General features: G+C 43.3%; 2 protein-coding genes across 3 annotated transcripts in view; one reads left to right on the top strand and one right to left on the bottom strand.

The window, feature by feature from the left end:
* Positions 1–1,595, top strand: part of ANGPTL7 (angiopoietin like 7) — a 6,341-nt gene extending 4,746 nt beyond the window's left edge. Inside the window, exons 4-6 of one of the 2 annotated variants that reach the window (XM_039842234.1) lie at positions 73–271; positions 507–724; positions 1,204–1,595. In XM_039842234.1, the coding sequence (XP_039698168.1) occupies positions 73–271; positions 507–676 (369 nt within the window). In that variant the 3' untranslated portion in view covers positions 677–724; positions 1,204–1,595. Of the gene's footprint in view, positions 1–72; positions 272–506 lie in introns of both variants that reach the window. The other variant, XM_039842233.1, reaches the window with a different exon arrangement.
* The window catches only part of MTOR (mechanistic target of rapamycin kinase), a 114,960-nt gene that overhangs the window by 59,798 nt on the left and 30,113 nt on the right, over positions 1–25,049 (bottom strand). Inside the window, exons 21-28 of the mRNA XM_039842242.1 lie at positions 16,856–17,023; positions 16,239–16,351; positions 15,749–15,911; positions 14,525–14,617; positions 13,718–13,864; positions 9,660–9,802; positions 6,907–7,069; positions 6,624–6,769 (exon numbers count right to left, since the gene is read on the bottom strand). Of these exons, the coding sequence (XP_039698176.1) occupies positions 6,624–6,769; positions 6,907–7,069; positions 9,660–9,802; positions 13,718–13,864; positions 14,525–14,617; positions 15,749–15,911; positions 16,239–16,351; positions 16,856–17,023 (1,136 nt within the window). The remainder of the gene's footprint in view (positions 1–6,623; positions 6,770–6,906; positions 7,070–9,659; positions 9,803–13,717; positions 13,865–14,524; positions 14,618–15,748; positions 15,912–16,238; positions 16,352–16,855; positions 17,024–25,049) is intronic.

The following is a 25,049-nucleotide window of genomic DNA, read 5'->3' as shown; positions in this document are numbered from 1 at the left end:
GGCTGGGGGCATGGCGGGCTGGGGCATGGCGCCCAGCTGCCGTTCTCTCAGGCTCCGCCCCCTCCCTGGCAGGACTGGGAGGGTGACCTGCGCTACGCCGAGTACAGCCACTTTGTTCTGGGCAATGAACTGAACAGCTATCGCCTCTTCCTGGGGAACTACAGTGGCAACGTGGGGAACGACGCTCTCGTCTATCATAACAACACGGCCTTCAGCACCAAGGACAAGGACAACGACAACTGCTTAGACAAGTGTGCGCAGCTCCGCAAAGGTGAGATGTGGGGGTGGGGGAAGTTCGGGTACCAGCCCACAGTCCCACCTGAGCAGAAAGTGGGACTTACAACTGCACAGCTGGTGTTCGAGCTTTGGTATCTCTTTTCTACATCAGCTCTAATTGCTTAGCTGCTTTTCAGAAAACAAGTTCACAAATCCCTGTGGTCTGGTCCGCCGGCCATTTCCCAGGGGGGACACACCGCCTCACTGCACGGGTCTGTTTCTCGTGCCAGGTGGGTACTGGTACAACTGCTGCACAGACTCCAATCTCAACGGAGTCTTCTACCGCCATGGTGAGCACAACAGGCACCTGGACGGCATCACCTGGTACGGCTGGCATGGCTCCACCTACTCCCTCAAACGGGTGGAGATGAAAATCCGCCCAGAAGACTTCCAGCCCTGAAAGGAGGCCTGCTGTGGAGCGGGGCTGGCAAAACCGAGACAAACAGAGGTGGGGCAAGGGCGGAGGAGGAGAGGAAGGGAGGCTGGAAGGGTATGTTTGGAAAATGGCCTGTGATCTCCAGGGAGAGTGTAGGTCTCTGAGGGACACAATGCAATCGTATGTACCGAGGATGGGACAGTAAACGGGCTGAAGTATTTCAACACGATGGGTCCTGACACATACTTCTCAGGGGGCTGGCCTGAGTCAGCTCTACCTGCTGTGATCTCTGATATAGCAGCAGCTGCCTTTCCACATGATTTTTCTATGAATGAACAAGAACTGTGAGATCACTTATCGATTTTTTGTAAGGCCTAAGGTTACATGAGGGCAGAAAACAAGTCCCTTTGCTAAAGAACCATTTATTTTGATTCTGAGGAAGAGGCACTTGGGTATTAGAGAAAGGAGTGAAAGAGGGTTATGGGAAAGAGGAGTTTCTGCTTTTAAATTCAATGAAACTATCTTCAGTCTACACATTTTTTATTTTAAAGACAAAGACTATTCTGCTGGAGGTGAGCTGACGCAAGTGAGCCTTGACCGGAGGGCACCGGGCCTTGCAATTGGCCCGAGCATCTCCGCTGCTCAGCTTCAATCAGGACACAGCACTGAAAGCAGGCAGTGGGTCTAGCAGTGGCCGGGGGCTCAAACGGGAGGTAGCGAGAAGTCCCCTGTGGATGCTTACGGAAAACCACCGTACACGATTCAGTCTACAGATATACCCATCTTTATTTACTTTTTAAGAAAAGAGCTTGAAGAGCTTTCTCTTTTACCCTGTCTATAAAAATAAGCTGAAAAATAAAGGTAGATGGCACAATGGTTATTAACTCATGCTGTATATAAGCATTTTGCTTTGTAAAAATAAAATACTATAGATTGTTTTAAACAGTCAAAGTTTCTTTTTCCTTCTGCAATAAACTTTTAGAGGTAAAGAAGTCTTAGCCATGACAAATGTCAAATAATTTTGACCTTTAAGAAGTCATTCTTCCTTGCTAAAAAGAACCATTCCCTTGAGCCAGTCAGTGTGAGGTAAGCCATGAGTCTTACTATTTTTTATTGTATCGACAGTCCTTTGATTGTTGGAAACCTACTAAACCTCAAAAACAAGAACCTTGGGGATTTTCAGAGAAATCATGTGAGTAGAGAAGAATTATGCTGGAGCAGGGCTTCCATGGGACTAACTTCCTAAGGCAGGCAGGGGAATCTGACATGCTCAGCAGCCAGCACTACACTTCCAGGAAAGAGAGGATAAAAAGATCAGGGGGTTAGAAGGAGATGAAGAGAAGAAAGAGCATAAGATGCTCTTTATTAGTCAGAAGTACCTGATGATCCTCTCATCTCCCATACGCCCCACAACTAAACAAAACTGAGACTCGAGGCAATGAAAGCTAAAGTAAACGAGTGGGACTCCTCAAACTAGAAAGCTTCTGTATGGCAAAGGAAATAATAATAAATTGAAAAGGCAACCTACGGTTTGGGAGAAAATATCTGCAACCCTTAACCCCTGATAAAGAGTTAATAACCAAAATGTATAAAGAACTCATATAACTCAATAGCAAAAAAGCAAATAATCTGATTAAAAATTGGGCAAAGGACATGAATAGCCGCTTTTCCAAAGTAGACATCCACATGGCCAATAAGCACACGAAGAAGTGCTCGACATCACTAATTATCAGAGGAAAGCAACTCAAAACCACAATGAGATCACGTCGCACCTGGTAGGACAGGCATTATAAAAACAAAACAAAACGAGAGATAACAAGTGCTGACGAGGCTGTGGAGAAAGGGAACCCTGGGCACTGCTGGTGGCAATGGAAACTGGTCCAGCCACCATGGAAAACAGTAGGAAGGCTCCTCAAGGAATTAAAAAGAGAACTACCATACGACCCAGAAATTCCACGTCTGGAGGTATGCCCCGAGGAAACGAAATCACTGTCTCGAAGATGCATCTGCACTGCCATGTTCACTGCAGCACTGACAACAGTCTAAGTATCTTTTAACAGATGAATGGATTAAAACAAGGTCACACACACAGAAATATTACTCAGCCATAAAAAGGAAATTCTGTCATTTATGACAATATGGATGAATCTGGAGGGCATTATGCTAAGTAAAATAAGACGGAGAAAGAAAAACATTGCTTGGTATCACTTATATGTAAGCTTAAAAAAACTGATTTCACAGAAGCAGAGAACAGAATGGTGGATGCCAGGACATAAGGGATGGAAAATGGGGAGATGTAGGTCAGAGGGTACAAACTTTCAGGTTTTAGATGAATGAGTTCTGAGGATCCAGTATTACAGCGTGGTGACTATGGTGTATATTGCATATCTGAAAGTTTCCAAGAGTAAGATTTTAAGCCTTCTCAACACACACGCACACACAGAGCTTTGTGAGATATGTTAATTTTCTTGACCTTCGTAATCATTCCATAATGTATATCACATCATTACTTTGAACATTTTAAATACATATAATTACATCTGTCAATTATTCCCCAATAAAGTCAGGGGAGAAAAGCATCTATATTTTGCTAATCAAAACCTGTAGTTGCTGAAACTTGCTCATATTTTTAGATACACAAACTTGAGTAACCAAGCATAAAATTTTTGAACAAAGTTAATATTGAATTAAAAATAGTTACCATTAAAAAACCCCCACCAAAACCAAAAAACTGAGAGGCTCTCAGCCAGTGTCTGTGTCATTCACCCTCCTGGGAAGACTTCTGAGAGCAAGACAGAGGGAAAAGGGAGCACAGTTGTTAAAGAAGGCGCAGAACACCCCAGCCACTCAACCCGCAGGATGCAGACTCTGACCCTGACCGCTTCTGAAGCACCTCCCTGGTGCAGGCTGATGGACGCCGAGGACTGAGTTGAGCGCAGCACAGTCTGCACAGTCTCTGACCTTGGAGAGGACGGAACCCGCAGAACCAAAAGGGGGGGCTCAGTGTTGCTCCTGAAGGTAAAGACCATTCTGCTCTGAGCACATCCTCTAAGACGTGAGATAAGAAGGTACAAATGGTAGGAAAAAGCACAGGCCTGACGAGCAGTTGTTGGAGCTGCATGTCCACCTGTAAGCACTGGCTCCTGTTTCTATTTTTAATTCTGCAGATGTGTCGGTCAGAAAATTTTCTTAAAATGGGATCACGTGTCAGAGGCTGGGCAGTGAAAGCATCTGGTTTTGATCAGACCCTCTCTTCTACTAGGAGTGTCCCCACAAAATTTGTACGCTGAAGCCTAAGTGCCAGTGTGATGGTGTCGTGGGGGGGGAGCTTTTGGGAGATGGTTAGGCCATGAAGGTAGAGTCCTCATGAATGGGGTGAATGCCTTTCTAAAAGAGACCCCAAAGAGCATCTTCTCTGCTTTCCACCATCTAAACAGAGAGAAGCTGGCAACCTAGAAGGGGGTCTCACCTCACTAGAACCCAACCAACTTGGCACCCTCATCTTGGACTTCTCAGCTTCTAGAACTGTGAGAAATAAATGTCTGTTGTTTAATCCACCAGTTTATGGTCGTTTTGTTACAGCAGCCGAAATGGACTAAGTCAGCAGGCCATCAGACCTTACCCTAATGCTATGGGCTAAGCAAGTGAAAGCGATGCGTGTGTGTGAGTATGTATGTTTCCAAAATGGAATACCCATTCAATCCTCTGTTCCCCTAAGAAGTAATTATACTTTCTGATATATATGAGCTTTGAGGAGACGAATCTAGTTCACACTGCCTCAATGTTAGCCCTGGTTTGCGGATTACACATGGATTTAATTTGTCCTGGAGCAGATGGGGAAAATGTGAATAGGCAGAAAATAGATAGATTGGTTGATCCAGCAGCAAGGGAACAATGTTGTCAGCACAGCACGGCTTTTTAAAACAAAAACAAAAACTAAGAATCTGCTGTGCAGGGATGTTTGATTGTTTTCAAAAAAGAATTTAAGGCAGTTGATTCAAACGTATGTATGTGAATGAGCATTTTAAAAGTGGACAATGGTGAAGAGAAAATAAGAGAAGGAAAAAAATTAAAGCTGGAGGCAGGGAGGGCAGTTGACAAAACAGGTAAGACGTCTGTAATTTGTCAGAGGTGGGCCAGGAATTGAGCTGCTAGCTCTCTGTGAGCCACTGGGAGGAAGGGAAGTCGATCTATTAATGCAGAGCAATGTCCCCAAGATCAGACAAAGCAGTGGCTCAGGGATGCACAACCACCACTGGTCAGATCACTGGGAAAAGTTTCCCCGAAGCTCACCAGAGGTCGGGGGAGTGCTGACAGTGACATCCCCAATAGCAGCTTTGCCTAAGGCTGTTTCTTAAAACTTTCTTCCATGAAAACAATGGCAGAACATCACAGTGGTGCTTAGGAAAAGCAGTTTTACAAAATCAGTATAAAAAGCCACAAATGGAAACAAAAAAGGGTGGACCTTTTGGTCTGGTGACCGACTGAAGGGAGGCAAGCTGAGCAGAATCAGACTAGGAACAAACCCCAGAGCTTCAAGTACTGGCTTTACCTTGGAACACAGGTGTTTGTTTGTTTCCTTAAAGTCAACATTAACCTACAGGAAATTCTGAGGACTTATTTTCAATTATATTGGCTTAATAAGTTAAATAACCTTCTCGAACACTTTTACAGGCCTCTGACTATATCTTTCTACTACAAATATGCATAAACATTAATGCTTCTACGATAATCTCAAGTATGGGGGAAAATCTGGGGTAGAATGAGGAAGGGATGAGGGAGGTTTCAGGGAGGTATCACATAGGAAAAGGTTAGCAAGGAAATTAATGTACAAAACTAGTTATCTGATGTTCAAGTTGTTACATCCAGTTACCAGGTTTTCTATTAGCACAGCAGACTGCATGACCTAAGCCAGAAATGGGAGGAAGAAATGCAGGTTTTCTCATCTGCTGTGCCTAATTTGAAACTAAAGCCTAACCCATAGGATGGCATGTTTATAACTGTTTTGACATGATGTTTTTAGAAATAAACATTCTCTCAAAGTCCAATTTATTTGGGCAAAAACATGACTCTATCTTTTCAGTCACTTTTCAAAGTGTCTAAAGGAATACTTTTTAGCATCTACTCAAAAGCAGAGCTGGCGAAGAACTTGGCTATTCGATTATGCTCTCAAATAAGGAAGCATCACACACAGCAGACTGTTTCACAGCCACAGCAGAGGTACTTATTAGCTGGGTGATTTTATCCTAAATTATCTGTAGTGAAATAATCAACCATGTTCGCATTTACATGAAGATAATTAGATCCCGGAGTTAATATTCTCCGATAATCATTAGGAGAAGTGAACAGTTCTCTAGGAGCTAGAGTTAACATTTCAGGCTGCTTATAATTTCATAATGACAGAAAATTTATGAAACAACCTATTTTTCCCATACCCAGAAGACTCAAAATCAGCTTATGAGGGTAGAAAACAACCAAATCGGGGGAAAGGACCACTAAATCGCCGACTTCGCTCTGGTTTTTATAGTCATGGAACTCCAGAGGAGGTAGACTAAGGCACCAACATATTAAGTCAATAAAACTCCAGCCTGCCCTTGGTGGCCTCTGAGGCATAAAAACCAGAACCTCTCACTCCTGCCCCAGAGAGCACTATCTAACCCAGACATAAAATCTATTTCTCCTAGGCTGCTATGGAAACAGAATTGTTTCTAGACTGATTTCATTGGGACTAGCCAGCATAGGATGGAAAACATCAGGAACCCAAGTGCTAAGGGTCAACAGAAATGACAATTATGACTAGAATACTGGGGAGAGCCATCTGCAACCACATCTCATTTAAACGCGCTGGCCAGACCCGATGGCAGATTTCACAGAGCTGATCTCTCCAAGTGACTCTGGTGAGCTGGTAACATAGTGGGAGAGAGAGGTCATTTGAGATGAAGGCAGCAATTAAAAAGGGTTTACAGCCTACCTGATGAGAGACTCTAGGATGGCAGGGGTGGGACCTTTCTGGAACTCCAGTTCTTTGTAGTGTAGTGCTTTGGCATATGCTCGGCATTTGGCAGCCCTCTCACCCAGCAAAACAATGCCATTGTCGTCTCTCAATGGCAGGGGGCCCTGGAGGAGAGCAGAACCCCATAGCATAGGAAAATGGCAGACGGAGCACGAACGGGAACGGACCGCATGAGTGCTTCTCCCCTCCCACCAGCGGGGTCCCTGACAGGCTCCATCTGGACAATGGGGAAAAGTCTCACCTTGTCACTGTGTTCCATGAATTCAGCCAAGTTTAAGAGGGTTTGTGTGACTTCAGCGATATCCTGTGAAGTGAGGGCCAACTCGATGCTTCTGATGAGTTCATCCTGTTGGTCTTCATTCAGTTCAGACCAGCAGGACACAAACGCAGCATTAAAGAGATCCCTGGAGGCGGAGAAGGGTGGAGAAAGACGTGGAGATGCCTCTGCTTGGTGCGAAGTCACACCCTTTGGCCTACTCCTGGCATCACTGACACTGACTATACAGACCAGAGCTGACCAACGGAACTTGCTGGAAATGATCTGTATCTTCCCTGTCCGATATGGTTGCCACTGATCACTGAGGACTTGAACTATGGTGAGTGTGACCGAGGAACTGAATTTGGAGTTTTAATTTTAATTAACTTAAATTAAAATAACCACATGTGGCTAGTGACTACTGTAGTTTACAGTGCAGGTATAGACATTGTGCCATATAGGAACGGTTAGGGGGTGGCAGGAGACGAAAGAAGAGCAGAGAAAAGCAACTGGTCTCCACAGGCACGTTTCTTGGCAGTTTTTGCACCATTTCTCATCACTGGAGGGGGCGAAAAGGAAGGCGACTTCTAACACAGAAGTTAGCATTAACAGATTCTGAAAATAATAATCTCCAAATGATTCTTGGGACAGTTCTCAGGCAATGTCCAAATGGCTAAAATTGAAAGTGGCAAAGGCAGCATCGGCTACTGTTTTAGAAAGTATAACCATAAACCTTAGTTAAGTGGCCACAAACAAAATGACAACAGAATTAGAAGCATTAGCGAATTTAGAATCCAACTCCGTGAGTCTTAAAAGGCTGTCAGAGCCAATCTCCAACAGCTGGGGCACTGCGAGGACCTGGAACCAGAGGTGCCATTTCTAACATTACCGAAAGTATTTTAAATCACGACAGCACCCCATGGGGGGACATATTTGCTACCCCTGATGTAAGAACTTTAATCCAACCCTCTCTTTTTTGGTGAATGTAGGGGGAGGAGAGTTGGAAACTACAGAAAATGCCTATAATGTATGAGTTTAGCATTTGATAGCTCTACGTTTACTTTTTATTACATATTTAAAAGGTTAAGTCAGAGCAGTGTGTATAATTTTGGAATCTGATAGGCAAAACAACATTTGAAATTTAAAGGATAACATAAAGACTGAAAGAAGTCCTGTATAAATTAAGAAATAAGTTTTCTGATCTTGGTCCAAGGCCACATTGGATCCCAAATGAAAATATCTGGCACTAAGGGGATAAACACATATGTGTATATTTATCACAAGCCTCTTTTGGGTGACATTGTGTTCAAAAGTGTCTTGGAACAGAAGAGAGATATAAGTCAGCTAACCACATGAAATATGCACACTACAGAAACAGAGAATTCCTAGGATCTATTTTTAAAGTGTTATAAAAATACTTGAAAGAAATGAGACGAACCAAATCATGGCAGCAAAGGCACAGTCTCAGGGCCCGTCACTAGACACTCCGCTGAGCCACGCCTGCTCACTACACTCCAACAGCAAACCAGCTGTGCTGACAAACGCGAAATCAAACGCCCTGCTTTTTGCTTCTTGCTAACAAGGACTATCTGTTAATTAAGTCCCCATTTACGCCATATTGTAAATGATACTTGTCCATTGTAGAAAAATTTGGAAAATAGGGAATAAAAAAGAAAATAATCACTCCTTAAACCTCCTTAATCATTGTTGTATTACTTTCTAATTTTTTCCCTACGTAGATGTATTTTTAATAGTTGAAATCGCAAATTTATACCATTTTGTATTCCATTTCATTCACCTGCATTATCCTAAAAACTTTTATGTGCATTAAAACTTCTTATAAACCAAAATTTTTATGGCTATTTATAATTTACTATTTAAAACAGCATTTTTTTATGGCAGATTCTACTTTTGAAAGATGGCTGCAACTCTCCTGTTCCACATGCTCTCCTGGAATCCTGCTACTATTCTATTAAGATGTGGCACCCATGTCTCCTCCCCTTGAAACTGAGGGAATGCATGTGACTACCTTGAACAACAGAGTATGGCAGAGTGACGCTATGTGACTTTCAAAGCTCACACAAATACCATGCACTTCCTCGGGGACACTCACTCTTGAACCCAGCCCGTATTCTGCGAGGAAGCCCGAGCACCCCATCAAGCAATCCACTTGCAGAGGAACCAAGGCCCCCAGCCAGGGATGGAATTCAAGTCCACAGTCAGCCCCAACTCGCTAGACATATGAATAAGCCAGCTTGAAAGTATATCTTCTAGCCCACAGACAAACACCCCCACTGACTCAGTGTAGAGCGGAGACAAGTTGTTCCCACGAGTCCTGCCCAAATCGTAGATTCGTGAGCAAAATAAGTGGCTGTTGTTTTAGACCGCTAAGTTTTGGGGTATTTGTAATGCAGCAATAAATAATTGGAATATATATTATTAGAAACATGTTAAACTATTACATAGTTGTTTTCAGAGTTGTAAATGACTTTGTCGTTTTGTAATTAAAATTCTGGACCTCAATCTACTAAGGAAAGGTCAACTAGCAGGGTTAAGGTGGATGCTTTTCCTGCAATATGAGCTTTTTCAATTTGCCTTTTTACTTCCCGCCCGCCGAAGTTAGCAAAACTAAAGAGACTAGCCCTATTGCTATTGCGAATTCCTGTATGCCGTCTTCTATGCGCTGGTCTGCCTGACCCCAGTGTGAAGCTGGGAAGCAGGAGGCCGACATACCGTACCTGGCCATCGGGTTGTAGGCCTGGGCCAGGGCCCAGCATGAGCGCAGGGAGGGTGACGAGGAGTCCTTCAGCAGCTCCAGGCTCAGCCGCCTCAGCCACTCCAGCCAGTCATCTTTGGAGACCCTTCTGGCAGCTCCCCAGGCCTGTAGCCCCACAGGCAACAATGGAAAACCATCAACTTCCAGAGCTTCATCAATTGTCCAGAGCTCTCATATTTTTAATGATTATTCTACGTCTTTGATTTATAAAATTATACCTCTTATGACAAAATTCCCCCAGAGCACAAACACAAGAGAAATACTGAATTAAAAGCCATGAGGCAAAAACAGCAACCTGTAGAGTATACCACGGTACAGCAAAAGCTGGTTTTACAACTCGTTTGTGCTGGATACTATCAACAAAGCAGAGAGCTCTACAGACCCAGAATGGATGAAGACTGTCACACTCAGACTGCAGTCGACTAATGGCCTCTAGCAGTGAGTGAAGGGCCCTGGGCACCCTCTGCATTAGGACACTGGCTCATCTGACAGCAGAGTCACATAGGGAGAGGGAAACGCTCAGGTTCACACCATCATAAGTCATGTTATAACCAGGTGAGTGGTGAGCCCAAGGCATATGGCGCTGTGGTGGAAGGAGACAGAAGGAGAAGCAGGTTTAATGCTTACTTTCTAGTATGCGCCCTCTAACTCTGCTCAAGACGCTGAGCCCTCCAGGCATCGAGCTACTCCAGGGGCAGCTCAGGGAGGTGGCTGGAAAGACTCGGGCTCTGGAGATGGGCAATACAGTGGAGTGGCCAATGGCCACACTCTGGAGCTCAGTGGCTTAAGTGCGAATCCCAGTTATGTAACTTATTGGCTGTCTGACCTTGGGCAAGTTACTTAATTCCTCTGTGCCTCAGATTCCTCCTCTGTAAAACAGGGATAATAGTCCCCACTTTATAGGGTGTTTTAGGGATTAACTAAGTATGTACGTATAAAGGACTTACAACAGTGCTTGGACCACAGTCAGTGCTGTGTGTGAAGGCCTATTACTCTCAAGTTAGAAACACCTGGTTGGAACCCTGGCTCTGCCACTCAGTCGCTGTGGCACTCTGGGCTAGTCCCTCTCTGCTGCACCTGAGCCTGTCTTCCTTACCTGGGGATAATGTGTCTAAAGGCCTGGCTGGGACAGAAGAGCAAGAAAAAATGGTTATAATTATTATCAAAATGACATCTCTTTGAACTGGCCTGACCCTAACTGCTAAATCCCAAACTTTTAAAATATATTCTTAAAAGAATTTTCCAGCAGAACAGACATGTCGATCATCCCTAAGTAGGGAAATCACAGTTAGGGAAGAAGCTCTCAAGTGAAGTGGTCCAGGGAGGCATAGAGACCTCATGGGTGCAGCACCGAACCACTAGTGACTCAAGCCATCGCCTCACGGGGATAACCTGGAGACTTGCTACAGCTTTTGATGAGTTACCAATGAGTGACATTACACAAACTATTATTTTATGTCAGAAACCAAAGTAGAGATAATACAAGAGACACATTAAAAACTTACGTGAAGGATTCTCACTGCCCATCACTGAGAACCCCTTAAGGAGAAAGAGCGACACTGGATACCAAAGACTTGCCTTTTAGACCCTGTTCTGCTGAGTGAAAGGAGGACATCAGTCCTTTGCTATCCATGGATTCTGGCTCCCTCCCTACACAATGGGTCTCTGGATGGCTGCACTGGAGCACACGGCACTTTGAAAGCTGGACACACACAGGAAGTATCACCAACGTCTTCTGCCTCTAAGGAGTGAGCATGAGTCTGGGCAAAGCAGAAGCAACTCGGCACAGTGGTGAAGAGACAGAGCTCTGGAGCCACACCATCTAGGACACATCCTGGCTCCACCATTTACTAGCTGACATTGGGCACATTACTTAACCTTTCAGTACCTCGATGTCCACATCTGTAAAATGGGGACACAGTAATGACAGCACCTAATTCACAGTGTTACTGTGAAAATTAAATGAATCAACACATGTAAAGTGCTCACAACAGTGCCTGACAAATGTCGGTAGCTGTTACTGCGATGGTTTTTGTGACCATTTGATAAATGGTGACAAATGGGTCTTTAAAAAAATCTTAGCTTAAGAGACAACAACTGCACAATCTTATCAATCAGGCTGAGTCCCGCACATGGGCCTTTCCCCGCTGCTCTTTAATTTAAAACATAAGCAACTCTTAATTCTCTGGGTTCTGTAGTTACTGTTTAAACACCAGCCAGTTTCCTTTTGCTCCTATCTGCCACTGCCGGCCTCATCCGGTAACACTGGTTTAGGCTGGTGGGATACCAGCTTATTCATTGAGAAGGTGAGCCCAATAGAAGCTGCTGAAAATCCCGGAAGGCATTCTAGAGGTATATATACACAAATGGTTTTTATATTTGCTGTACCATGTAAATCCTCTAGCAGCACAGCCAATAAAAGGTGACTGAGGTAGTCACCTTTTTTCGGAAACCTGGTTAAAACTGGTAAATGTACCAAGCTCTAATTATCACCACATAAATAAATATGTAGAAACACAATTTACTTTTCGATGAAATGGAGCTGAGAGGTAGCTGTGGAGGATTTTCCTTAGGGTTTTTGAACTTGATCTGTTCTCTCAGGTACGATAAACTAGAGATTCTTTTTTTCCGTTGGGCAAAGGTTATGCTTATTTTTTCAAGTCCTGGGTAGAAAGCAAAACTTTCTGGAAGCAAACGAGACTACTGGGGAATTTCCTATAATAGAGACCAAAGCTCTGAAGCGGGGTGGACGGCTGCCTGGTTGGAAGGACACTCTGAACCTAGGCAGGCTGAAAACATCTGGGTGGAAATATGCATCCAGCCTCCTTGCCCGGCCTTCCCTCAAGTGTGAGGTGTCAGCGCGGTGGCCTCAAAACTGCCTGGGAATGCCAGGTGACTGATGACCTTTCTCTTCCTCCCAAAGTCCCGGATCAGTAGTCACAAAACCCCCAGAGGGAAAGCAGCGCCACTCCTGGCCCAGGGATCTCTCAGCACACCATCTTAAAACATCAAATGTCTCTGGGCAGAGGTCACTTCAAGTTGTCTGTGCAGGTCAAGACAGACACCGCAGTAATAAATCCCAAGTGTTCCGAAGCTGTGTATGAACATGGGCACACAGGTCTGTATTCCAACCTTCATGGCCTTGGCTGGAGAGAACGAGTCGGCTGGGACCCAGTCCTGCCCAGTTCTTTACTGCTATCTGCCTCTGCACATGAAGTGCAGCTGCCTTGGGTGGGCTGCTAATAAAGAGGATAACCATGTTGAAATCCAAGCCGGGAGCTGCTTACACTCACCAGAAGCACTAAAGACTAACGTAAAATGGAGAAAATAAGCAACCTGGTATGTTTATTAAAAGTCAGTGATGTAACTATGATTATTGTGCTCAGATCCATCACAGAGGTTTTGAAACTGCCTGTTTTTAAGTGGATGACTGATGGCATATATAGTGAGAAGCTGGTTATATCCAGGCTTTGGTTAGCATAGAGAATTTAGCACTTATCTGCAAAGATTTAAAATGTCACTACTTAGGAGCATGGGCATCATCTGGGAGCTCGTTAGAAATGCAGAACATCAGGCCCAACCTCGAACTGCCTGAATAAAAATAAGCATTCTGACAAGCTCCCCAGTATTTGGTAAGCCCCGTGAGTCTGAGAAGTTTGATAAGCTCTGCTTTAAAGAGCCTGCATCAGCCTCAGTGCTCATCAGGAGGTTCGCTGGTTGTGCTCCATTCATGTAAAAAAACAAAACAAAAACAGACTGTCATTTGCAACAAAGTGCTCTACTATCAAAGCTCTAAGGAAGCACAAAAGGAGACTGTTCTTTATTTTTCCACTGATAAAAAACATTTTATAATTCAGACACCCTGAGAAAGATAAAACGACTTAAGCTCCTGGTATCTAGATATTCAGGAAAATGCTTGGGCTGGATTTTGGTCGTTTTACACTGAAGGTAGCAAGAGCTGAAGGTTCTGAATGAGAGCAGGGCTCTCCTTCCCAGGCGCCCCAGAAACCATGGACCTGCCTTTTGGAGGTTGATGGTGCTGACGTGCAGCTTCTTCATGGGTCCCGTCTCCACCGGCCCACTAGCCGACGCGTCCCCTTGGCCACTCCTCAGCATTCGATGCTGGTAAATCAAAGGGTCCTCCTCCTCATCGGCAAGGGTGTAGCCCTGTAACCGGAGAGGTAGAGACAAAGCCTGAGACCCCACAAGCGGCACCCACTTTAGAGAACGCCCTTAGCCTTGGGAGGGCCACGCCTTCTGGAAGAGCCAGGACTTAGGTATGGCTCCGTGGATGGACAAAACGCGTCATGGGTGGGCTGAACTCCCCGCCGTTGACCACTGACAAGCACTGACACCAGTATGAGCACGCAACTGGCAGACAGGAAGCAATCGTGACCAATGATAAAAGTGACAAGGAGCAGGGCCAGCAAAGAGCCCACTTTCTGTGCTGGTGTGGCCCGAAAGCCGAGAATGGTTTTTACATTTTGAAATGGTTGAAAAAAAAAAAGATTAATATTTTGTAACACACGGAACTTATTAGAGAATTATATTTTGGTGTCCATAAAATAAAATATCACTGTAACGAGGCCAGGCTCACTCATTTACGTGCACCTGTGGCTGCTTTCAGGCTGCAGGGGCAGAGCTGAGCAGCTGCAGCAGAGACCACACAGCCTGCAAAGCTGAAAAAATGTACCGTCTTTACACAGCAAGTTTGCCAATCGCTAGTTGAGAACTAAAAAGCTAGATATACTCCCATAACTAAGATTACAAGAATACCGATGGGAAAGACAAGGGGGGACTCTGAAACAAAAACAAAGTGCAGTTCACCTTGACAATTCTGCAGATGAGGACATCGTAGCGCTGATGGTTGATTCGGTGTCGCACCAGAACTTTATTCACCATCGGAATGAAAATTTGGTACTATGACAGAAGAGGAAGGAGATGAGAAACCATGACTTCGGAGAGTGGAAAGCAGAGAAGAGAATTACCATTACTACATTATAGCTATTTCTTCTGGGTTTGGGGCTAGCTCCATAGTATTCAGAAGAATCACTTTCTACCCACTCCTGCTACAAATCTCATCCCTTTCATCTTCCGTCTGGGTTTTACTGCAATAGCCTTTGAGCAGTCTCTCTGCTTCCACTCTTGGCTCAGCCTGTTCTTCCACGTGGCACGGACAGTAATCACTTAGAAATGGGAGGTCGGATCACAGCCCTCCTGTGCTCAAAATCCTCCAAAGACCTCTAGTCTCGGCTCAGAGGAAAAGCCAAAGTATTTACAATGGCCTGTAACAGTGATGTGGAAATGGCATCAGAGTCACCTGGGGGCTCATAAAACCAGAGTTTGCTGGGCTCCACAGCCAGAGTTTCTGGTTCAGAGGGCTGGGGGCGAGGCCCAAGACTGCATTTTCTAATAAGTTCTCAGCTATGTAGATGAGGACACTGCTCACCTGGGATCACATTTTGAGACTCACTGGCCTAAGTACCTAGGTGTCCATGCCCCGCCCCAGCCCCGCCCCATCTCTGACCTTTTCCTTGCGCTTCCCCTCGTTCCCTCCTCTGAAGTCACACTGCCTTCTGCAATTCCTTGAACCTTCAAGCATGCTGCCAGCTCGCATCTTTGCATTCCCTATTCCTTCTGTCTGCATCCAACTCCCTGGGCTGGAGCCTTTACTTTATTTAGGTCTCTGCTCAGATGTCAGCTTATCAGAGGTCTTCTCTGCCCGCCCTGCGTAAGCAGCATCTCTCCCACCCCCACCATCACCCTTACGAGACAAACTGTGCTTGTTAGCTTTGCTTCATCGGAACGTAAGCTCTGTGAAAATAAGGACATCATTCTATTTACTGTGTCATCCCCAGAACGGCACTTACCCCACATAGATAGATGGCTCAATAAATACTAGCTGAATAAATGAAAGAAAATAAAAGTGCAAATAATTCCTAGTTCTCTGACAGAGGTTGGGGACCTACAGACCTACAAGTGGAGAAGTTCACAAGGTCTTCTTCCTAAGCGCAGGCGGGGGAGCACATCTGCCTGGGACTCCTGTCTTACCTTCTTCCCCAGCTGAAAGACAAGTGAGGACAACGTGTCCATGGCTGTGGGACGCAGTTCTGGGCTCTGGTCCAGTGTTCGCACGATCGGGTGAATGATCCGGGAGGCGTAGTCAGTGAAGTCCAGGGACTCCGTCAGGCGGTCCACCGTCTCTAACGCTGCCCTACGACAACCGCTAACATACAGTAATTGCTAACGTACAGTCCCAACGTAAGAGAGGTGGCTGAGGGTTACCTTGACAATGGGCAGCGAATGGGAAGGAATGGCTTCTGAGGTATTTTGGGTAACACGGTCCAACAAATATTCCAGTGGGGTGGGGACAGTTAAGATTTCCATAAACCTGGGACATTTATGGGCTAAAATAACGGGAGTTGAAATAACAACAACAAGAACAACAAATAGAAAGATGGCCTGGGAACTTAAGAAAAAGACATTGTCAACAAAACATCAGAAGCTTGATGGTTGTCAGTCCCGAAGGGCAGGTGCTTACTTTCGAGATGGCAGTGGAACCTCAGGGGCATCAAACAACTTCACGATGGGGGGCAGCAACAAATGCAGATAGTCATCCAGGTTGGCACCAAACAGCTGGATTGCAGCCAGCAACTGCAAATGGGAGCAAAAGCACGTGATGAACAAATACAGTCAGGTACCAAGTCTCTAAGTACCTGGAGGAGGCAGTGCTGTGGACAATTTGAGCTTCGGGAAGGACTCTGAGAAGCCTTTATTAAGTGGCTTTGAACTACATTCTTTGGGTGGCATTTCTCCTCCTCATTTTATTTTGCCTATATATTACTGTGCTTTCTCTGAGCTTATTTCAGTTGAGAAGGATCTGTTGCTGGACCATAGAGAAAACTGGTCTGCGATAAAACATTTACCAAGAATAATCCATTAAAGGAAACAGAACATGAGGATAATCGCGGAGGACTGTAAACATTCCATAACCGTAAACAGTAAGCTGCACACGGCGGCTATTAGCACTCTTTGGAGTCAGTCTTGTGGGTCGAGCAACGCCCTGTCACTCAGAACAGGGTCTGGCCTCCTAGCTGACCAGCCAGGGACTTGGGCGGATGCTAAAAACCTCTCTAGAGGGTGCCCCGGGTTACTCGCCTTGATGGAGACGATGCGGCCTGGGCTGTTGTCGTGCATGAAGACTCGCAGCATGTGCGGGATAAGCTGGGGCAGATAGAGCTTAAATTCACCCCCGAGAGCGACCACAATTTGCTCAATGAGGAGAATGATCGTGCTCTGGATCGAGGTGTTCATGACCCAGAATTCCTGTAAAGAGGGGAGACACAGGAGCAAAGCCAGGTATCATTCTGCTGAAATACAAACCAAGGACTGAGATGGCCAAAAAGCAGGAACAGTGTAGTGAACACAGTCTGGGGTCTGCCCCAAGATGAACCCCTTCCCTGCCCTGCTCATACCGTCACACTCACAGTGAACAAATTAAATGGCATTTCTCCAAACGCACAAGGCTCCTTCCCTCCTCTGTGCATTGCTCGTGCTGCTCTTTGCCTAGAATCCCAGCTCTTGCTCAGCTAAGCCCCATCTGTCATTCTAGACCTGGCTCAAGCCTTGCTTCTCCTACGAAGGCTTTCCTGTTCTCCTTCCACTATCCATTTTGGGTCCCTCTGCCCTCCTCTTTCCTAGCACCTGCAATACTTAATTTTCTTTGTCACCCTCCCTCTACTAGACTGTAAGCTAGTTAAGGCCAAGAAAGCTCTTTGTTCCGTCTGTCTCCCCAGAATCAAGAAGAGCACCTGGCGTATTCTAGCCACCCAAACACACACATACAGAATGAACGAATACGTCTACGTCACTCCAGGAGCTCGTAAGTCGTCCAGGTGGAGTCTTTACTTTGGGTATCACGGCCTCTCTACCAGAAGGTGATTCCAGCTTTAATAAGATTTCCTGCCCTTTCTAGAGTAAGACTTTGCTAGATGGCATCTGGCATATGTCCCATGTAAGTGTTGGGCCTGGATAGTGCCATAAGAAGAGCACTTTTCTATACCCATACAATTATATTCCACATAAGTTACTGAAAAAAAAACTTGGTCAGTTGGCCACAGATCCTGCCTCAGAAGTTGTAAGGCAAATTGGTTCAAGTCTCTGACTCCAGAAAAAGCTGTCATTTCAAGTCAACTAAAAAAGCAGTCGACTACGGCCTTTTAAAATATCTGCAGAGGAGGAGACAGTGATAACAGAAACTCTAATGATGGCAACGCATGCCGTTATTACTCTTGCGCCCCCAAATAATTCAGAGTAGGAGTTGATAAAAAAAGGATAACTTCTCAGGATAAAGGCTTCATAGAAGGATAATGTATTTTTATTAAAAAAAAAGTTTAAAGCATAATAGTTTAGAAAATAAAAACCACCCTAAAAGATGCTGGTAAAACGCTTTTTCTTGGCTTGGACGGAGACATATTTTCTCTGAAAAAATTATTTTCTCTGGGTAAAGAGCTTTTCCAAAGACACACCACAGATTTTACGGCCTCCATGGTTTGTGATGTTCATTCCCTTGGACCACACTGTCTTCTTCAGAGAGAGCCCACCTATCTCCCCACTATGACCGTTAGCTCCTCAGAGGGGTTTTTCTACCTCAGAGGAGCCAAGTGGCCCGCCCGGAGATGCGGGATGTCGGCTGGATCCCTGCTCACAGAGCATTCTCCTGCTGGGCTTGGGGGAGCTCATTAAAGCGCCCAGGATCAACAGCCAAAACAAGAGCCTGCTGTACCTTCTCTACCTTGGAAGCAATGAAAGCTGTGTTTGGTAGCTGTAAGGCTCCTTGCCTCAAACCCGTTTTGGTCATAAACCCCTTTTGGTCATAAGGCACAGATTACTTCGGCTTCAAACACCGAGCACGTGTGTTGTCTCCCCCCCACCCCCCCACCCCCTACCGCCAACAAGCACACCATGGGGCTCTGCACGACTTGCTGTCTAACTCCTCCTGGTACAGAGGCCTCTGTGGCAGGAGTCAGGGAACAGCAGCTTTAACTATTTATACATGTAGGAGTTTTTCATTTCCAAGACCTAGTTTTGGGGAAGTTCCACTTTTGCAGCCAGCCACTTTGATTTCCGTCCTGCTGCTTCCTCCGAGCTAACTACAAAGGTCTGGTGGAGAAGAACAAGTCACCGGAAGAAGTGCCTTTAAGTCTTTGAGGACACAGCCATCTCTGCAAAGCAACCTTCCCAGCAGACGTTTAAATTGTATAGAAGCGTAGGAAGCAGGTCTCCCCCTCACACAGAAAATCGATATTGCCATCAGTGGGGGAGCCCCCTGCGCCTGTTTAAAAAGCACGTTACAAAATCTGGGGCGCGAGCCTTTCCTCATTCGCAGTGGGTGTCAGAAGGCGGCGGCTACGCTTTTGAAGGCAGCAGGGTGCAGCATTGCCTTCTTCCCCAGCGCCTAACAGCAGTCCTTTGTATTTCATAGCCCAAGGAAAATCCAATCCCCGGTGCTCGCTGAGGCCATGGTTTTTGGGGCGGTAAGAAGGAGCTTTCGTGGGAACAGTAGAGATGCTAAAGTGAAATCGCTTTGTTGTGCTGAGGAGCAGGCCTCAGAGCCTGTTTCCGGCGGAAGCTACTGCCTCAGATCTCACACCTCGCACCCGCAGCAACAGCCCTCCTCCTCCACCTTTCGTAACCCAGAAGGACGCCTTGCTCCACGCCTATATTTCGGGTTGTAAGAGCTCTACCATGACCCGTGAAAAATGTCCCTGTTATCCAAACATGGATAATATTCCTTGACCCAAACACCGATGAACAGGCCAAAGCATTCACTTCTACTCACTCTCATGAGGGTGACTATTTCATCCATGTAAGGTCTGATGTGGCTCTTCACAAAGGACACCAACATTCCCAGCTGCTGGAACAGAAACTGAAAGGGAGAAGAGGTGAGCAAGCTGGCCACGGAGGATGTCGGATTCCTAGGTTTACCCACATCCACGAGAATTTCGCATGAGGACAACTACGGAATCGGTTTCCGCATCGCTCCATCTGCTGACAATAAGTCTCAAAGAACCAGACTTAAAACCTCAGGTGGGGATAGTGGTGGGGTCTAAAAAGAATTGTTGACAACAAGCCATTTAGTGCATAACAGGGGCTTTGGGGCCAGGCTGGCTGCTGTGAACCACTCTGTCATCCGTTAGCTTTGTGACCTTCATGTCACCTCTCTGGGCCCAGCCTCTTCCGTGGGGAAATGGGGAGTATTTGTCACATCGGCCTGTTGTGAGAGTTAAATGAGGTAACACCTGGAAAGCACTAGAACAGGACCAGGAATACTGTTAAGTGCTCAATGTCCACTAGCATCGAAGGGTATCCAGAGCCACTAAAGACGAAAATAACATAAAACGGATCAACCGTAAATGCACCTTTTGTTTATTCAGCCCTAATTCATTACCACTTACATTTTAAAATAAACACAGCTAACTATTATGGGCACTGTAGTTTACTTATAGTAATTAACTCAATTAATTAGGTCTTAATTATTTAATAGTCTCTTAAGAAATTACGAGACAAAGACAGACAAATGCCACATGATTTCACTTATATATGGAGTCTAATGAACAAAATAAATGAATAAACAAAACAGAAACCAACTCATAGATACATACAGAGAACATTTTGATGGTTGCCAGATGGGAGGGGGGTTGGGAAGATGGGTGAAAAGGGAGAGGGATTAAGCACAAATTGGTAGATACAAAAGTCACCGGGATGTGTAAGGAATAAAGTCATTTACATTGCAATAATTATGTATGATATCAGATAGGTCCCAGACTTATCAGGGTGATCACGTTGGAAGTTGTATAAATATGTTATATCCCTGAAACTAATACAATATTGTATACCGGCTATAACTGAAAAGTAAAAAATTATTTAAGAAATAGTTGAAAAAGAAGAAATTATGAACCAAAACATCAAGCAAACTGGGGAAGGGATGGGATAAGGAGATTCTATTAGGTAGGTACCTTGCAACGGTGAGAAGAAATGCCGTCCACAAAATAAAGCTGGGAACAAGGAGGACCTAGGGAAGGGGAACTCCAACTAATTTACAGGTTAAAGATGCCTTTAGGGTGTAGTTTTAATTTTGTTATGGTCTTCAGATAGTGCTACAGGTCAATATTTAGTAGCAAATCATACTCTAAATCTCCCTCCCCAAAAGATTGTCATAGCTCTCTATGCCTTTGTTGCCCTCCATCAACAAGGATAATTTAGTGATGAATAGACATATTTTCACTCTTCTTCACATTTTGAAACTTGGCTAAGTTGGGGAATAAATAAAAAGCGTTTCAAATAGTGAGTAATGAACTTACAGAACTCACTACCTGAAGAGGTGAGATTGACAAGACATATAGGACTGGGCTCAAAGAGAGTTGGGACTAATTCCCTAATGACAGGGACACCGATGGATTCTAAGGTGGTTAGAACCTGGTCACTGCACAGCACAGGTTCAACTCAGCAGAGCCATCTCTGTCTACCTCCTGGGCCCCGCCTTATACCATCACTGTTGACAGTGTTTATGAAATGGTCCCTATAAAAGTACATTGCAGAGAGCGAGGAACATGAGACTCTAAAGAGAATGGTTCTGTAGTTACATTTTTGTTATGCAAAACCTGAAAGAAGGGAGAAAATCTAAGCTGGAGGAATCCCGTGGATTGGGGATGGCAGGGAGGTCAGGGAAAACCTGGAGACAGAAAGGACTAGAGCGCCTGATCCTCGCTGTCGTTTCGTATCAGGTGTAAATGGGGAAGCCTCTCTGGTGGCTGATTCGTAAGGAGTGGCGACTCATGCACGCAGATGGGGAAGCGCCTCTTTCATGGGCAAGGAGCCCGCGTAGCCATCTCACTTCCTCTCCCTTAAATTCTTTCCTGAGGTTTTATTCTCCTTTCTCCCCTCGGCATTAGTGTTTTAAAAGAACACAGTTTTGTTCCTGAAATGTGGTGGATTGAATCTCCTCCCAAATGCCCCCGCTATGAAAAGCCTAAAATCAACGCATAAAAGATAACAAACATTGTTATTAGATTATCAGAACTGAAATCGTTCACATAAAGCCAGACCTTCAAAGTGCTACAAATTAAGAAAACTGGTGAGTCTCTGCCTCCCCCTGCCCCCAATCTGCCCACTGGCAAAAGGAGACAAAGAAATTTGTCAGTCTAGGTATGAGGTCTAGGTAGAAAAAGCGTCTCCCCAAAGAGTTTATAATTTCAGACCACTCTCATGTGGGTTCAGGGGGTTATTTTAATTATCCATGTGGCCTGAGGACCTCTAAGCCAAGAAATTCACTCCAAGTTCTTCTGGGTGACTTGGCAGAAGTGAATGCAAATCCTCTCTAGAGAGACGTGACTCTAGAGCAGATTTTCAAGTATCGCTTCAGGAAAAGCCCAGCTGAATAGGACACACAATCCAAAATTATAAAACACATAGGACAAAACACTGCAAGTGTGACTCAGCAGAAACGATAAAGAGCAGAATTAGACCCATCAGGGATTATTTTATACATACTGAATTATTGGATATAAAACAAACCTGTTTAATATGCTTAAAGAAATAGTGAGAGTTAAAAAAATGAGCAAGGGCTAAGATAGCACCATAAGATACTAGGCATATTCGAAAGAATCTAGTTAACTTTAAAAATAAAAAAATGTAGTTGAAACTAAAAATTTAATGACAGGTCTGAAAAGACATAGCTGAAGAATAGTGAACAGAAAGTGGATGTGAAGAAATATCCAGAACGCATCTCTGACAGATGAAGACGAAAAATAGGGAATGGAACCTGAGTCTTTTAAAACCAGTTTACAAGACGTTAAAAAATATCTTGAAGAGAATTTTACAGAACAAATGACCTGGTTTCTTCCACAAATACATAGCATGAAAAAAAAATGGGGGAAAAAAGAGAATAGAGAATTGGCTTTATAAACCAAATGCCATATGTAGATCTTATTTAAATTCTGATCTGAAAAATCAAATATACAAAGAAATTTTAAAGGACCAAAAATTTGAAGGATTAGTCTTAGATGATATTAAGGATTATTGTAATTGTGGTCATATGAGAAAAAATTATTTATTGGTGAAATAATATGATCTTTGACATTTCCTTTAAAATATCTCAGGAGGAAAGTGTGTGTGTGTGTGTGTGTGTGTGTGTGTGTGTGTGTGCTGGGTGGGGGGGAGAATAAGATAAAACTAAATTTATAAAATGCTAGTTAATTGTTGATGAGTATGAGAATATAAGTTATCTACTTTTATGATTCAAATACTCTATTACACAATGTTTAATAAAATTAAAGGTAATGAACAAGTAGAGGGCAGAAGATAAGAAAATTAAAGCTTGATCAAGCCAAAAAAAAAGACAGAAAAGAAAATAAACATTTAGAACAGGACAAAAATAAGGCACAAAGTAAGACGAGGGAAGTAAACCCAAATATATCAGCAATCACGATAAATGTAATTTAGACTGAACGCACTGATTAAAAGACAAAAAATTTTCAAACCGGATTAAAAAGATAATCTACCTATATATTAGTATGTACGTTATTATTACAAGAGACCCATCTAAAGCAAAAAGTTACAAGACAGTTAAAAATAAAAGGATAAGACAAGACATCCTCCCAAAAAAATGCTGGTGTAGCTATATTATCAGGCAAAACAAATTTTAAACTTGTTAAACATAAAAAGGGTCATTGCAAAATGTTAAGATTCAATTTTCCAGGAAGAAATGATGTACGCACCTAATAACCTAAAATATATAAAACAAAATTGACAATAATAAGAAATGAATAAATCCACCATTGTAAAGGGAGATTTTTCTCTCATTTCTCTCAGTGTCTTGATATGCTGAATTATATTACATTTTAATGTTGAAAAAGTCTTGAATTGTGTTAAGACCATCTTGGTTATGATTTTTTTTAATACTTTGATTTTATATCTAATGTTTATTCTAGAATTTTTATATCTATGTTCCTGAGTGGAACTGACCTGTAATTTCTTTTTTTAACTGTAGGTTTGAAGATCTGTTTAGCTTTTCTGTTTCTTTTTGAGGCAGTTTTGGTCGCACTGTTCTAAGAAATGATTCATTTTATCTAACCGATAAAATCTATTGGCATGAATTTGGTTGAAATGGTTGCCTGGGGTTGTGGTCAGAATGGAAAATGACTGCTAATGGGCAGGAGGTTTCTTTCTGGGGTGATGGAAATTTTCTAAAATTAGACTGTAGTGATGGTTGCACAATTCTGTAAATATACAAAAAAATCACTGAATTGTAAACTTACGAAGGGTGAATTTTACAGTGTGTAAATTTCATCTCAATAAAGTTTTATAAGTTTGGAATGCAGCTAAACAATACTTGGAGTTAACTTTACAGCCTTAACAGATTACATTAGACAAGAAGAAAGACTGACAACTAAGACTGACAACTAATGAGCTAATATTCAAATGCAAAACATTCTTTTTAAAAGTAAAAAAAGAAAATAGGATGAAAGTAATAATAATAGAATAAAAAAGATACAAAAGAGAAGATCAACAAAGGCAAAAGTTGGTTCTTTGAAAAATATTATGACAAATCTCTAGCAAGACATTAAAATATAAAATAGTGTGAACAAATTCATGCCAATAGATTTTGCCATTTAGTTAAAATGAATAATTTCTTAGAACAGTGTGACCAAAACTGCCTCAAAAAGAAACAGAAAAGCTAAACAGATCTTCAAACCTACAATTAAAAAAAGAAATTACAGGTCAATCCCACTCAAGAACATAGATATAAAAATTCTAAAACAAACATTAGATATAAAATCAATACATTAAAAAATATCATAACCAAGATGGTTTTAACACAATTCAAGAATGTTTCAACATTAGATCATATTGTAATTCAACATATCAAGACATTGAGAGAGAAAACCCATATCATCAAAGCATTTCATAAATCCAGTACCCATTTGATAAAAACTCTTTAGCAAATTAAGACCATAAGGGAACATTTATAATCTTTAAAAAGCTACCTACCGAAAATCTACAGCAAACGTACTAGTGGTAAAATCTTAAAAGCAGTCCCATTAAAATCAGGAACAAGATTAAACAAGATTCTACTGTCACTAAGTCCAATCAATACTGCAGTCCTAGGAATATAGTAAGGAAAAGTAATAACTGGTTTACGGGTTAAAACAAAAAAACCCCCAAACTACCTTTTTCTTTTTGTAGATTATATGATTATCTAGAGTGAAAAACCTGAGAAAATTTACAGGTAAATTAGGATTAGTAAGAATTTAATGAAGTTGATTACATAAAAATAAAGTTAGAAAATATA

Source organism: Pteropus medius, unplaced genomic scaffold, assembly GCF_902729225.1.
Source record: "Pteropus medius unplaced genomic scaffold, Ma_sr-lr_union100, whole genome shotgun sequence".
Classification (NCBI taxonomy): Eukaryota; Metazoa; Chordata; class Mammalia; order Chiroptera; family Pteropodidae; genus Pteropus; species Pteropus medius.
Note: the sequence above shows the minus strand (reverse complement) of the source record. Positions and strands in the feature narration are given on the sequence as shown.